Consider the following 17,390-nt stretch of genomic DNA (forward strand, 5'->3'; position numbering starts at 1 on the left):
AGTAGGGTTGCAAAAAAAAAATTGCCACTGACAAATTTTGAATGCCTATATTATAAACCTAATAATAATTATAATATTATTTTATATAAAATGTATTTCTTTATTTATTTATTTGTAAGTATTAATGAGGGAATATGCCCTTAATATTTGATAATAAAATATATAAGTACAGATTTATGACAAAAGTTGTAACTTTAGACTAAAAATGAATTTAATAGAATTGTTAAATAAATAACAATATACATTAAATCATATAATATAGGTAAGGAAAAAACAAAAACATAAACAGAATATAAAATATAATAATAAAAACTAAGACATAATATTGTGTAGCTAATGACAATTACACAAAATTACAAACAAATTAGATTTTTTTTTCTGTTATCGTTCTTTATTTTTAATTACTTTTGTTCTTTGTTCTTTGCTTTTCATTATTTCTTAATCCTTATTTATTAAACTATTTTATATTATACCAACTGTAATAGATGTTTGTATGTATGGGTCAATATAATATACAGATGTACCATATACACTGGTTTAATATTATATTATAGGTCCGTTACATTTGTATATAGCTTAAAATTGTTATTGCGTATAGCTAAAGATAACATACATAGTAGTGAAAAGCTCCAAGTTTCAAAGGTGTCCGCCTTTGTATTTCCGCTGTGCCACTGTAGGTCAGGTTATTTCCAGTACGACATAAATATTGATATGAAGTATTATTTTGCATTATCGTCGATCCATTGATTGTATATATGTTACGGGCAAAGTATATACCATTGGGGCGTTTTCTACAATGCCCTTCGTATGTTGGGCAATATAGATAATGATATTATTTAATCGTAAAGCATGGTCAAAATAAAGTGAAAATACAAGTTCCGGATTAGGCACGGATTATTATCTGTAGATTCAGAAACCAATTTGTAATTTGCAAAGAAAGTTTTCTGAAAATCGATGAGGCGCTACAAACTAAAATTTCAATCCATGAGACAGGTTAGGTTAGGGATGGACATTTTCCGATTTGGATGACACTGTAAATCACTGTAAATTTGTTAATTTCAAGTAAAATCTTAGTAAAATATGTCTTATTTTCAAAAATATTTACCTAAAACCAAAATGCGTACATAATAATATGAAGTACGTTATCGTGTATTATTGTGCATTATTGTCGATTCACATATTTGTATAATATATATATATATATAACGATATACCTACCTCAGATATAATGGTGTGCTAGATGCGCTGTACCTACTGCAGTGGTCTGCTATTATAATATTGTTCGGTGGGGTGAAAGACAAAAGGGCCGAGTTGCGATTGGCTCGAAATTGCGAAAACGAAGCGTTTACTAAAGCGTGCTTGACGACAAAGTTTCACCCGCGGTCCATACAAGGAATAATAATGTGTAAAAACAAAACTGCATACCAACGAATACACCTATATAGGTACTAAATTATTAACCGTTAGGTGTCGGGGAAAATCAATGAATCTTACTTAATGTGATCACGATTGTTGAGCGTCGGTAGATTTAAAACATCAAAAATGAAATGTACAGACCATGTGTTGCCATTAAGATATTTTATGACTAACGAATAAGCATAGAGGTATATGAGCTGCATATATTGGTTATTACAACTCAGCTTATCCGCATTCAATTAGTATAATATGCTTATTGGAAGAGCTTGCGATTTGTATTAAATATGTTTATATAAATCATAATATTATATTGTATCTATTGTTGTTGCAATAAATTATAATATTATTATACCTCGATGCGTATAAGACAGTAGGTATTGAAATATATAAGAATTTTATGATATTACGTTTGTGATATTTTTGAAAGTTTTCTAATAAGGTATTTGAATTTAATTAAGTCGTTTATAGATAAGTATACTGTACACGTCATGAACACGTGTTAATAAACTAAAAACTGTCTAAAAATTCAGAGTACAAAATATTATGTAATCCTCTTTGCAGTATACATAATATATAATAATATTATTATATAGGTACGTTGGCATTATTTAGATTTTGGCTTTCGCACCCAATTTGTTCAACTCCTTTTTCTGATTAATTTTTAGCTACCTACGCCGCTGTTCATTATAAACAACCTTTTATGTAGGTATACATAATGCACATATTTCATGTAGACGCAAATTTAATTGTATTATAACACATGTATTACACGTACCTATTTATAAATAAATTCTTAAATGTAATTTAATTTGGTACATAATTTCATTACTGGGATGTGATGTTATTGCTGACTTCGATAACAAGCTGGGTAATAAATAATTTGTTTTACTCTGTTTATCAAGAATAACACACTATTACCATTGCACTAGTCACATATTCGTAATTCATGCCACATAGGCATATTATATTCATATATATATATAGGTATTGAATACACAAATTACTCTAAAAAATAAATCAAATAATTTTATACAATATTTCATATAAGGGTGTCATTATTTCTGCTTCAATTATTCCTTCTATAAGCTTAATACTTTTTATATATTTGTTAATATAAGTTTCACGTCGTATTTGTAGTTAGGTACCTACATTATTATAGCAATTTATTTCAGGTATAAGATTTACTTTAAATTTACCAATCGCAGTATTTATTGATTAAGGTTGTACGAGCTTAGATATACATTCCAGGAAAATGTGAAGCACATGCATAGGTAGTAGGGATATATTAATACAATTTTATATAATTTACAGAGCTACCTACTGTCGAATTTTGGATTAGTATTGTTTTGGTTAGATACTCAGACATCTTCAGAATAAAATTTCAAATGAATAAACATAATACTAAGCATACGTAAAATCTCGGTGAACCAATATTCGAAGAATATAATTTTTAACTATAGGTACACCTATATTATTCCTAATATTCGTTTTGATAATTTTGAATATCATTTAGTTCTTAATGAAAAAATAATTATAATGTAAATTTATTCAATTTAATTGTAAACTATATTTTTTAACTTGCTCTTACCCTTCTAAAAAATTTAAATTTTGCTTTTAAAGAGAACAATTAATTGATATTCATAATATGCAGAACACTCGGAAAAATGTGGAACTTTGTATTATGCTAATAAAAATATATCCATAGTGGAGGAATCTGGCGAAGAAAATAATTAAGTTTAATAAATTTGATTTCAATCATCAGCAATTTTGAAATAGGTACATTTTTAAAAATTGTTTCAATGATTTCACTCACATGCGTATTAAAAAAAATATATGTGTATACCTAATAGGCTATTTTTCAAGTATGCTCACCCTATTTTTATGCTTAAATTATACATATTATATTCAAATTATGAATTTTGGAATTTTTAAATACACTTGAAGACTCCATTTTCGAATACTTGACATTTTTTGTACCACTTAAGGACGACCCTGTGACAGTACAAACTTCAGTTTTTCAAATAGGAACCCTCCCCCCCCCCTTTTTTAACTTCTAATTATTATCCAGCAGATATGGGATTTTTGATATACTTATCTACATCAAATAATGGTAAAAAATCACACAGTACGTATACAAAGTTTCAACAAAACAATTATTTTGTTGTTTATATTATTTCTTTATCAATATCTAAATTAATCTGTACAGCTCATAACAATATTATGTACATATTATGTTTTGAAAAATGTATTATTTTATGGATTGATTCCGGTTTGAGGTCACAGAATTTCGTATAATATTGGTCAGGTATTCAGCATACTGTTTTCTTTTATTTTCTGTTTGTATTGGCAAATGGTAATTTATAAAAATATTATTGTGCTTTATTATTACTTTAGTTCTGCACGTTAGACTTATTGTATCATTTCTTCTTTAGTCATAAGACAGTCGTGGGTATTGGGTAACTAGGTAAAATTAATATTATACCGAATTTCCGATTGCCGAATTCCTAATATATTATTATTTATGATGATTTGTTATTTTCTAGTGTTGTATAATAGTCAATAGATATGTATAATATGGATAGTACAGTAATAGGTACACTCAATTACAAATCAGTTTTTGTTACAAATTAACATAATTTATAAAAAGTACTATAGGTAGTATATTTATGAATTTACCTTGTATTTTTTTCTCAAGAGTACATGTAAAATCAACAATAACCAAACAGTTATGCTGAAATTCATCGTATATACTACGATCAACGTTTTCGGATTCTAATCATGAAGCAAGGAATGTATTGATTTAATTACTAAATTAACTTTGTTTCTATTCAAAAAGATTTTTCCAAGAAAAGGAGTGCTTGTTAATATTAGAAAATATCGATCAGACATTGATTCTAGTTTAATACGTACTTTGATTATATTCTGTAATCGTTCGATTTCTCAGTTATTTCCTACAGTTGACGAGGAAAAATTATAGAGAAGTTCAAAGCCGTGAAGTTTAAACATTTATTTAAAATTTTCTATTTTAACACAAATAACTACAATAATACATACAAATACCTTGCAGCTGTTTCAATGGCTCCCCCAACCTGAAATCTGAACCAACTTAAAAAAACCTATTATCTTATAATGTTATATTCATTTAAATGTGGATTTTACATTAACAACGTGAACTTCTATGTTTGCTTTTCGTCAAATTATGATATTTGATCATCGCGTATTTATAAACGAAAAAAAGCCTTACAACATAGGTATAGTGATTTGTTATAATATTTTCTTCGGAAGTCATTATAGTGAGTCTTAGAGAAATATATTACAAAAACGTGGTTTTTTTACGCATAAAAAACACTTGCACAGTTGCACGCACGTTATAGGGAGCATTTTACTGGGCGGCCGTTTGCCGGAGTGTATTAAGCCTGGTCAGGGGTGTCGGCGCAGTCGCCGGATATCGTCAGTATCGGTTAGACGCGCAACCCTCGACATGTTTCGCCGGCTCGGCGTGACTTTTGTTTTCGTCGTGCACATTTTTTTACCCGGTAAGAACTTTTAAAAAGTCGAGTAATATAATATATTTTACATTTTATTGTTTTTTTTTCAAATTTTTTTGATTTAATTTTTGTATACTAGAAAAAGAGTCCTCTTTTAATATTTGTATTATTTATTAGTATTTTAGTTTTTCGTGTGGTTTAGGTGTATAGAAATATACAATTTAATTTTTTTTAACAATTTTACCAACTATATAGATTTAGGTTGTTTTTTAAGTTTTCTATTTAATTTTTACAAAATCTCTATACTGTGTATTTACCTATTTATCCAATAAATCTGTATAAATGCATATTTTAGTGACGTCTTACATAATATATGGTAGGTATTATTTAATATTGATAAGTTTAATAGTCACAAATTCTAAAGTTATTAATTAGACATTTTTTTTTTGGAATTGAAATTTAAAGAAAAATTAAATATGAAATAAATATTTAAGTAATTAGCTAGTTATTAATAACTTAACGATGTATAAATTATAACAATTAAAATGAATAATTTACTGTCATACCTAGATACATTTCATAGAATATACTTTTATGTTATACAGGGAATATTCACTTATTTTTAATTCTGTGATTATTTAATTTTTGATTTTCTAGAAAGAATTTTGAAATTAGTACAACATTTTATTTTGTAAAATAAAACTCTGCATATTTTCACCATATATATATTATTATACAAAAAAATAGACGTATAAAAGAGAACCTATATCTATGTATAATAATATATACCTACGTTAACGCGGACTTCAGAATAATAACTAAAACTATAAAAATGAATATTTTCTTCCGGGATTTCTTCTTCATATTTCACTAAGGTGAATTAGTATAACTATAGATTATTTTAAATGATTGAGTATATTTTTGAAAGTACTAATAAGTTATATGGTACACATTCTGTATTATAATATGTAATATTATATATGACAGTTTGTAAAAGGTAAATTTTTTTCTTGCAATACATTTTATCATAGAGTGATTTTATCCCCAGATCAGAAAGTGTTTGAAGACATCCATCTTTATTTGAAAGTTTTACACCATTTCATAATAAAACTCAGTAACGTTGAGATAGTAAATAGGTACGTCAACTTTACATATAATTTATAATAAAGACTCTTAGGTAAAATGTATATTCTATATTATATTATGTATAATATTATGTATTTAAAATATTGTTTTTTTTTTCAGAGATTTAAAAATATTTATTACGTTTAATAGTGTCTCTATATTTAATAAAAATCCAGAAGTTGTCTTGTAGATTAATATTGTGACTTGCAAGCTTAAGAAAAATTAAAACTTGAGGAAATCTAATAACGTTGTTATTTAATTACAGTTTTTTTGCATATATCCTTTAGATAATATATATTACTTAATTTAAAATAAATTAAAACCTACCTATATTGAACTCAGTATATATTACTTACAAGTCATCGGATAAATCGTAAATCCTATACTCACTGTTGACTATAATATGTTTGTATAGACTTATAGTAGCCAGTAGGTATCTGTTTATTTATAAGGGACCTTTATATCGTGACCTAAGGTTAGTGTTTGTGTTGTCTTAACAGTGTTCCCCAATGACCAATACGCTATTTTATGATTTCAGACCACATTCAAAATATCTTGTATTTTTAAATTTTTAATTTCACACTTAAGTTTATGCGTGCGACATATTTTTATAACTTCTCGAATGCATAATGTATTTGTTTGAAGGAAACCATACCCATATAAATCTTCACATACAATAAAAAGCTATTTATGAATTCAAAAGGAAATGTGTAAATAACAATTTCTAGAAATCTAGACCATTGTTAATTAGTTATTTAACTTTGAATTCTCTTAACTAAAACTTGTATTTTGAATAAAACGAATTAAAATTAGTAGGTATTATAATTTTAATTATACAGATATTATACAATATGGCTATTGTAATATATAAAATTATAAACCATCATTTTAAAACATAAAATAAAATTGTATAGAAATGCAATGCAATATACTCGTAATCATACTACGAGACTTAATAGAATAGAACAAAGTATAATATTGTACCGAAATCACCTTAAAATAACTATACAGAACTTATATGATTTTTAATGGATAACTCACATAAAATAAAATATTAATAACATAATAATATTGTTATTATAAATAATATTGCAATAATATTATTTAAGCAATCTTTCTATAGAGACTATAGAGTATAGACTGTTCATCACTTTATCAGTCACTATTGTATTTAATATGTATAAATACTAATTAATAATGCATGCGTGTTAGGTAATAGGTATATTTAAAATAAATTGAAGAAAAACGCAATATTCCACTTAAATCTTATTTAATTATAAAACTTTTGTCTGTTTATCACAATAAACATTTTTTTTTAAATATAATAAATGTATTAAATCAATTATTAACATAATATACGATATTGAATACAAAATAATAATTTGAACCTTTAACCGAACACTTAACATTTATCATTACTATTTGTAAGTAGGTATTTGAACGTACATTTTATGACAATTATTAAATAACCAAAAGCTTAAAGCTATAAACGTTTATTTTAATAAGAAATAAGTATCTTAATTATTTATCACGACATACAGGAGCATAAAATACAAATGCTTTTAAAATTAATTTAAAACACAATTGGTTTAAACTTTAAATTAGTAAAGTTAAATAAATATGTTTATATTTAAGCTTTGTATGAAACTATTTAATTATAATGTTTAATTTACACTTAGCTATAATAAATATAATTGAACCAGTAGTCATCATCGACATTTAAATTAGCGAAAAACAAAATCAATGGGTCATGGGTGGTATAATATAAATTACACAAACATTATTATACATTAATTATCAACACTGAATCACTTTAAATAACATACTTTAATAATTAGATACAAGTATACAAGTACAACGACATCCATGCTTAAACACAATATTACCAAGCTTCAGTTAAAAAAAAAACTAATTTTGATTAAACACCTATGCGTATTTTCTTAGGATGCATACAGATATAATATAATTCATAAATAATACGTTATACCTACATTACCATTATTTATATTGCAAGTTAAGACTATTTGTATACTTCACAATAGTATGGAATATATAAATGCCGCATAGTTAGTTAAATATTCAACAGGGTTTATTTTTTTGCATTATATTAAATAATATTATAGTATATCATTATATGTATAATATAAAATATTGTTATGTATTATAATGTATGTTCACATTTTTTAAAAAATTTAAGTAAATATTCATCAACTTAAAATACTTATATGTACATCGGTAGACTTCTAGGACATCAATAACTTCCAAATAAACAGTAAAAAGTTCAATTTGTGTCATTGATGAGAATAAATCTAGAATAAGTACCATACTTTGCTGTGGGAACCATTGTTTACTGTCATTAATCAGTAATTTCCAATTCATTATCAAAGTCAATTCAACCAGCATTCATAATAATATGTCATCAACAATGTGGTTATTATATACTACTTATGTGCTACTCTTATCTATTATCCGACTAATATTATGATTACAATTACAATTATTTGCAATCGGCTTAAAATTATTTGGTAAATTAATTGTTTGAGTTCTGCTTCTTCAACGAATAACACTTTTACCATATTGTTTCTATAGTGTCTGTAGGTAGTCTATAGTTACCTACCTTATCGAAGTATTGATAACACGTTGATAAAAATTACCTAAAATGTTGCAGTATTAATTTTGTCATGACTAATAATGATTTTTCCGAACATTTTTAGTTCCGTATTCAAAAATATAATGTATCACTGATTATTTATAAAAACTAAACTAAAATCTTCTTCTATACATACCGTCAACTGGAAATATATTTTTAATTACATATTTTAAATAAACATAACAAGTTGATAGATAAATTAAATGCATACAATTATACATCGTTATAGCGTTTATTATTATAAACAATATATTATGACTAGACGAGTTCTGTAAATAAATATACGTAAACGCTAATTATAATTATCGTGTTGAAGGGTTACAAATATATATATAATAATAATATAGTCTAAGGGAAAAGTTATGTTTTTTTTTTTTAATGAACTAGTATTTTTCCTGTTCGTTGTTGAGTTTACGATTCGTTTTTAAATTGCATCGCGTCAACTGCGTCCCACTACGCCCCTTACTCGATTCATATTGGAGCGAAAGTTTAATTTGAACGTCGTCGACCGTCGACAGATTAAAAACCACTCCTCCATCCCCAATGACCATTTACTAGAAGACCATCGTTCTTTCGCCGAGGAAATTTTCATTCGATTCTCCGGATTATTTTACACGGTAAACTTTTCCGTTTACTTTTTCTTTTAATTTTACAATCCTGAGTGTGCTTTATTTTTTTTATTTACATTTTTCCTTATTTCATCCTGTTAAATTTCTACTGCTTTTGAAACTTTACCCTTCTTCATTGGTCATAAAATAAGGAAGAAAGAAAAAATATGGCTTGTGGTTATAGTCACAGTGAACTATTATTTCATTACTGTTCACCCGCGGATATGAATCAAAAAATATTTTCCGAAAACATTTGCAACTGTTATTAGCGTCTCCTGCACGAGTTTCAACGTGGTTTGTTTTTTATGGGTTTCATTCCAACTTGTTAAGAAAAAAAATACTTTTACAAATTACTTTTAGAGTGCTGCTAATTTGAGTAACGTGTTACAGCATAATTTAAATGTATTACTCATATTTATACAAAACAATATTTCTGAAACGTCTAAAGAACATCGCTTTTAACATTTATAAAATAGTTAGGGCACAAGTTTTGTAAAATTATCTCGACATAGCGTGGCCAGCTTCATGCACGTTAAAAATAGTAATAAATATGTTTAATATTATTATTATTATATACGGATTTGAGCATTTTATACGTCATATTAATTTAATACCTAAGTTATAAGAAATAACTGATATATTTACTTTTCTAGAACCTATCATCTAAATCAGTATATAAATATAATATGACTGTAATAATATAGTATCTATACAATTATTGATAATATCACAAATGAAAAAACAGTATAAAAAATGCATTTATATAAAATATAAATTGATAATTATAAATATAATTGATGCCAGATATGTTTTAAAAAACAGATGCACTTATGTACATTGATTCATATAAGGATATATATCTAAATTATTTCCATTATTGAAGCATTCAATTGTACAGGGGTTTTTTTAACAATGAAAAACTTTCTCCAAAATAATTATTTATTATATGATTATTTGTTTTAATTATCATAGAATAGTTGTCAACAAAAAAATGTACAAAATATTAATACACTCTAAGCCAACATACAATTTATATTTGTTCCGTTCTAAAATTATTTCCGGAACAAAAATGAATTATTTGTACTGTTGTAAAATCGTACCTATAGTAATACGTTCTTGTTTTGTACTCACATAATTTCCTTCAAAGTTATTAATTTAAATTTAAATTTAATGAATACGTGAAATGATTTTTTAATTTATAAATTTACAAAATGAAAAAAAATGAAAATTTTAGGTCTTACCTAATTGTAATTTTTAGATAAAAAAAATAAAATGTTATTTTTGTTATTGAAATACAATTTTAATTATATTATTATATTTTGTATTATCTGCTTAATATTTAAATATTAGGTAATAGCTACGCGATAACTTTATTTTGTAAACACAATCTAGTATGATTATAATAAATTAATAACTAATTGAATATTATACAAAACCTCAATAAATTTTTCCCATATAGTGTGATTAAAACTGATTACAGCCCATAATAGGTACTATAGGTAAATCATAACATAATATTAGTTAGTAAGACAATTGATGAATTTTTAATTTTATGATTATCTTCTATGTACAATGGCTTATCAACATTTTTACTGAAAATATTTTAAATACATACACGCAAAAAATATTTATAAGTATGTAATATTATATTATATTATAATATAAGCCATTGTACATAATTAGTAGGTACCTACCTAAACCTATATAAAAGAAAAAAACAATTTTAATATTAAATTAACATGTGTTGTCTTCAAAACCACTTAGGTAGAAAGGTTTTCCTCGGATTTTGTTTTATGCGATATGATGCAGTTCAATTATATTGGTCTGGAGTTCGTGTTGGTAAGCATTCGAGAATAGTGTCTCTTAGTATGGGGATCTTAAATGAAAAATATAAGAAAGGGTAAAACTGGCGAAGAAATTGCTCATAAAGAGTATAACGGCTAAAGGGAAAAATGAGTCGATAAAGGGATACGGTGATGGCCGAACGGGGTAAAGGAGCTACAGACGGAGCAATTGAAAGCACAGAAGACAAAGTTTACAATGTAGATGCGGAGAACATAAAAGTGGAAGAAACGCGCGTAGACAAGGGTGGGAAAAAAACAAAGGTGGCGCGGGCAGTGGACACAAGTGTGTATGGGCTAGTGAAAACAAGGGAAACCCAAGGGCCCATTGAGTGCGTTGTATTATGTATGAAGAACGGAGAACAAAGGACGTTAATAAGAAAAAAAAGAAGCGACAAGAGACGCGGTTTCGACAAAACTATGAAGTCGAATTCAAAAAAATAAAATAATAGAAATAAAGAAACTATACTTAATACGATATATGTACTTTGAAAATAATAGTGTGAATGGTTAAGGGTCTAATCCGTGGTAAATTATTGTAAAAAAATATACATTATATTATTATGATGCATAACGAACCATATGTGTGTTATTATATTTATTATTTGGGTTGGAAAAATCCTGAACACATTTGCTTATTTAATATTACAATATTATTATTTACTACTTCAAATGACAACTGTTAACGTTCTGTTACAGAATATTAAACTAAAGGACATCCAGTACATTTTCCTTTCAACTTTATAAGATATGAATACACATGATAATATGTATTTTAAAATAATAGTTACAAATTAAAATATATAATATGGTAAAACATAACTCTAATTAAAGAATAATATTATGAACATATTCAAGTACCCAGGTATACCTAACCTACCTTTATAAAATATTTTTAACATGCAATTAATCAGCCTTTATTTTTTAAATTTAATATTTATGATGTGAAATTATATTTTATTACTTATGTGACTTCTTCATGGATATAAATATTAAAGGGAGAATATTTAATTTAACAAAAACTCGTTAATTTATATAATACAACTACTTTACCTTTGTATTAAAATATTTTTATATCACTGTCGAAATATCAAATAATGATACAGAATTGTATTTATGACATGGTTAAACATACATAATATAATATATAATATACGTTACTTTCTGACACAGTTATTGGATTAAATTTGATTTATAGATTTACCAGTGTGACGGGGCAGACAAAGTAGTGCTCTTTTGAAAATGATAGCGAAAAAAATGAACTATATAATATGTTGCTGGTAATATATTGCTGTTAAAATATATCCATGGTCCTTATTTTCTAAAATATTTATTTCTGAAATGTTCGTCTGTATGAAATAAGTAGTTTTATTGATCAATTGATAAAAAGAATAATCGGAGAAGTAATATTATAATCCTAGTCAAAATAATATATTATTACTCACAAAGGCAGATTATATAATATTAATTAATCAGGTATCTAATATAATACAATTTAAAATCACGTATTCCTTTATGCCTAATGAAATATTATTCCCTAAATATGTATCTATAATAAATCATAGTTAATTCTTACAACATGCATTATGCATTATGATTTTATTTTAAATCATAAACAATAGTTAGTTATAGGTAATATGATCATAGCTTGGGTATATTTTTAACTAATATCAATTTATCAAAAAAAATTTCCCTGAAAGATGTACCTATTTCAAAATGACTTGTATCTTCTTTTAAAATATCTGAAAAAAGTAATCGTTCTAATAATATTGTTCGTTGAATCTTAAGTTTATCAATTAAAAGTAAAATTTTTTTTATTTTTCGGGATTATTATTTATTCAATTATTTATTTTCAAAATTATTAATTTTCTGTATATTATTATCATTTATGAGCTTATTAAAAGTTGTATATGATTACCTTAAAATATAATTACATAGGTACCTTAAATCCGTTTTCAATGTGTTTTTAAATTAATATAGCATTTATTGTAACACTGAATCATTATTAATAATTAATTTGAGAAAAGTGATTTAGTGAGCTAGTAAAGTACCTACTTAGTCGAGTTTCATCTTACAATATTAGATACGCAAAAAGTGTGTATGGGTAGTATTACGTATTGTGTCTGCGTAATACGTAGGTACTTAAATCTTTATATACAATTTACGGGATTCAATAATGAAGAAATAACGTTTTATTAACAAAATAAACAATATTCGATATTGTTTGCCGCCTTATAATGTACATTTCAATCTACCTGTCCACATCAGTTTTAATAGAAAATTCGACCGACAGACGTCGGTTCTTCCGCGTACCATTATGGCGTGTCAAAGTGTCTTTCTATTAAATAGACTGATAGTGCTGATAGGATTTAGAGAAAAGGAAAACAATCATTAGATCTTTTTCTCGACTTAATACCGTAACGACATACAACATCTTAACCTATTATTTTTACAACAATATTTTCTCTCTAAACAACGTACTATACTCGACTAGTAATGTTCACCTTGGCTCTCGGCGGACGTCACAATTCACAGGTAATGGACTACGAAAATATATAATCAGTGTAGCCACTCGCAATAATATCATATGAAAATAACCAATTTGTAGTTATCAATACCTAATAAATAATAATATTAGTAAATAGTTAATATCTTAATGAAATAATAAAATTGAATGTTAATTTGACATGATAAATATCTTCTAGGTTGGACATACAATGTTTAAATAATTATATTTCATGTTAACATTTATGTTGGTATCACATTACAAATTAGGATAGTAGGTATTTTCCATAGACATATTAAGTTAATAACATGTCTATACTCTATGGTATTTTCAATATTATAATATACCTAGTTTTCAGAACCCTAATTTTGTGAAATCGTAATAATTGTCACCGATGAATTGAACGATTAAGGCGATTTATAACTAAAATATAGACCAAAACTATTTTTACAAGGTTAAAGATTTTATAAAATATTATAGTTTCTGTTTTTTAGTTTTTATTTCAATATACATATTTTATTGCCCTTAAGCTACTTAAAATTTAAAGTTATTGTATGGTAAAATTAAAAGTGTCACTTTTTCAGAATTTACGATGAGGTAAATATTTTTTTTATAATATATTATAAAAATGAATTTGTTATAGGTATTATAATTGTACTGTAATAACACACGATTAATTTTTGAGTTGTATGTACTTTATATCTGAATTGAATATCATGAATATTAATTGGATCGTAGTCGATTGATGGCTAGTCAGTGTCCACTGTCCACTGTTCAATTTATCGCTTGAACAATAATAATTATTCTTCAATCAGTTACACTAGATATTTTCAGAACTATTTGACTACATAACGTAATAACAATGCAAATATTTTGATTGGATGAATTATTAGGCACAATAGATATATTTTAATTAATTTTTTTCATTATGCATAATATGATATATCCTGAAGACTAATATTTATTTTTGAAAGTTAGCAACAAATTATAATATAAATACCTAACCTAACGTGTGAACAAATATACATATTATAATAGTTTTAAACGATATATTAGGTTCAAGATTGCTTTTACTTACGAATACCTATTGGCTACCGTTAAAAACATGTGATTAAATTGAATATATCTCTCGCCGAAGTTCCATCGCTAGTTGTCGCCCACATGCCTCTTTTTATTTTTTTCGTTTGACTACCTGACTATTAGGTACTTCAACTTTTTGTACCTATAGATTGTTGAATTTTTCTAATAAAAATTAAAAATATATATGCATAAATCTCTGAAATATTCGTCAAACGCATCATTAAACGCACTATCTATATGAAAATTTATTGAGGCCTTTAAGGATATGGACAGTTTTATACAACAACTGTAAACTGATCGATTGTAAGTACCTACCTAATGTATATAAGTATGATAATAATATACTATATAGTAATTGTAATATCTCAATCGATTGTTAGCGACTAATATTAATCGAGAATTATTAGTAAGTAATTATTGACAATGGAATAGCTGTTAGGTATACCTACGTAAAAATAAATATTTAAAGAGCTACGAAAAATTAATTTTAAGAATAATTAAATAATACTTCGGTTACATAACTGCAGTAATAGGTTTTAAAGAAGAAATATTTTATATACATATAACTAATAGCTGATAAGTGAAGACTTAATATTTTTTCTTTCTAAATATTGACGGTTGGCATACCTACCTTTATATTTTAACGACTTAAAATGTATTATTTATTGATACATTAATCGGATCGTATATTCGTATCAGTCGTATTTAACATCATATTAATTGCATTTAACTTTATTTTCTATCATATTTTTTATTGCAGTTCAATACAATTTGTATTTTTATATAATATGCTTAATTTAAATCATAATAAGATAGAACAAAGACATTTTTGAGGTTCGTTTTTTCAACAGACTTTATATTAATCAATAATTTCCCTATAATTTTTTAAAGAATATTTAAACAATTTTAATTTAAAAATATGAAATTCTAGTACTATATTTTGTAAGTACTCAGATAAATTATCATCTATAAAGCAGCCAATAGAATTGTATGGGGCTCTACACAATTGGATACACAAAGAATATTTTCATTATAGTTATTGCTGTTATATTAATTCAAAATAGGGTTCAACTTGAGAGCCAGTATTAGCGCATCAAGATCTATTCATTATATATTTTAATGTGGTTTTTTGCATATGATTCATTAAAGAGGTGGCCCAGCAACCCTTTGGTGAACAATTCAAACTAATCTTTCTCCATAAATCTTTCATACTGAATATGAATGTTAGTATATGAGTTAAAAATGTACTACTACTTCACTGTTACCCTTAACTACAGTATATCTGTTAAATTTATAGAGCAAAAAAAAACCTTACAATAACTACAATATTTATTGATTCGTATACCTATTAATGCAGAATAAGTTAAATATAATCTATACCTATATTATAATTTTTATGTGAACTGAGAAGATAACTTTATTGTATTTTAAATAAGACGTATCTTAACAATAATTATAATTACGTAATTTGATTAATGTTTCTATTGAAAAAAATGTATTAAGTAAATTACTAAAATAATTAATTTTTAAGTGTAGGTACTTATAAGTTATGTTTAACATTTCATATATTATATTTCATACATTTAATAATAGCATGAATTTTAATTCAATTTAATTTAAATCTTTGATTGTGTTCTATTACTTCTTAGTAAGTATCTAGATTAGTAGATTGGTAGATTAGAAAAGCTTATTAAGTTTTAAAAAAATGAAAAAAAAATGTAAAATATAAAATCATTAAATTGTAAAAAATTTGATTTGTCATTTATGTGCTCTGAATGATTGGAATCGTTTTTAAAACATAACATTTTTATAATTTAATATTACCTCTATTAATAAAAATCCATTATTTTTCGAAATAAAAAGATATTACGCAGAAAAATGCCTTGAAAAATATGTCCTAAACTTAAAATATAATTATCACTATTCGGTTAATATATACATGTATATGTTATTAACAAATATTTTTTTGACTTGAGACATTTCTCAGTTATTAACAGTATAAAGACACGATCTATATTGAACTACTCATGGTACAAAAAAATCCAGTTGTTTCATACTTTTATTTAAAGATTTCTTGAGCACGGCTCGGCACGAGCAATGCATTTATTCGGAACAATAGTCGCAAAAGTTTTCCCTAAAGCTAAGTTGTAGCTCTTCCATTTGCTTCAATTCCGTATTGTTTGTAATGTGAAGTTTACCTAAACGATTAAGTACGGTTCGTTGAATGTTTAATAGCCCATTTATCAGTGTCACCTTAGACACGGAAAGTATTGAATAAAAAGTATGTCTTGGTTTTACTATACTTACCCTTTATAACATAACCGAACAGGTTTTTGTTTATATATACATATATATTATATATTATATAATATGTATATAAACTCATATAGGACACTAACCCTACCTAAAGGATTCGATTACAACGATTTTTGTTTCCAATGTCACTTTCTATGTTATAGTTGACAGTGTAAAGATATATATTATGTTTAATATAAAATAGACCTGTTTTATTTAGTAAAAAACGTACAGAGTTAAGTGTAAGCTTGCTATACTGGTGTCACATAATATTCAACTCGTGTTACGAGTTACACACGTTCAACTGAGATTTTGTTTTTTTATTGATCGCAAGTAGGTGCATTATTATATAAGCTACGTTATGATTTTAATAATTTACAA

At 25.7% G+C, this 17,390-nt stretch overlaps 1 protein-coding gene across 4 annotated transcripts in view; it reads left to right on the forward strand.

Annotated features, from left to right (window-relative positions):
- Positions 1-4,830: 4,830 nt before the first annotated feature.
- Positions 4,831-17,390, forward strand: part of LOC100163371 (Down syndrome cell adhesion molecule-like protein Dscam2) — a 141,326-nt gene continuing 128,766 nt past the window's right edge. For all 4 annotated transcript variants that reach the window (XM_008181392.3, XM_008181381.3, XM_001949227.5 and 1 more), the window contains exon 1: positions 4,831-4,952. In XM_008181392.3, coding sequence (XP_008179614.1) covers positions 4,898-4,952 — 55 coding nt within the window. In that variant the 5' untranslated portion in view covers positions 4,831-4,897. The remainder of the gene's footprint in view (positions 4,953-17,390) is intronic.

This window comes from Acyrthosiphon pisum, chromosome A2, assembly GCF_005508785.2.
Source record: "Acyrthosiphon pisum isolate AL4f chromosome A2, pea_aphid_22Mar2018_4r6ur, whole genome shotgun sequence".
NCBI classification, from domain to species: Eukaryota; Metazoa; Arthropoda; class Insecta; order Hemiptera; family Aphididae; genus Acyrthosiphon; species Acyrthosiphon pisum.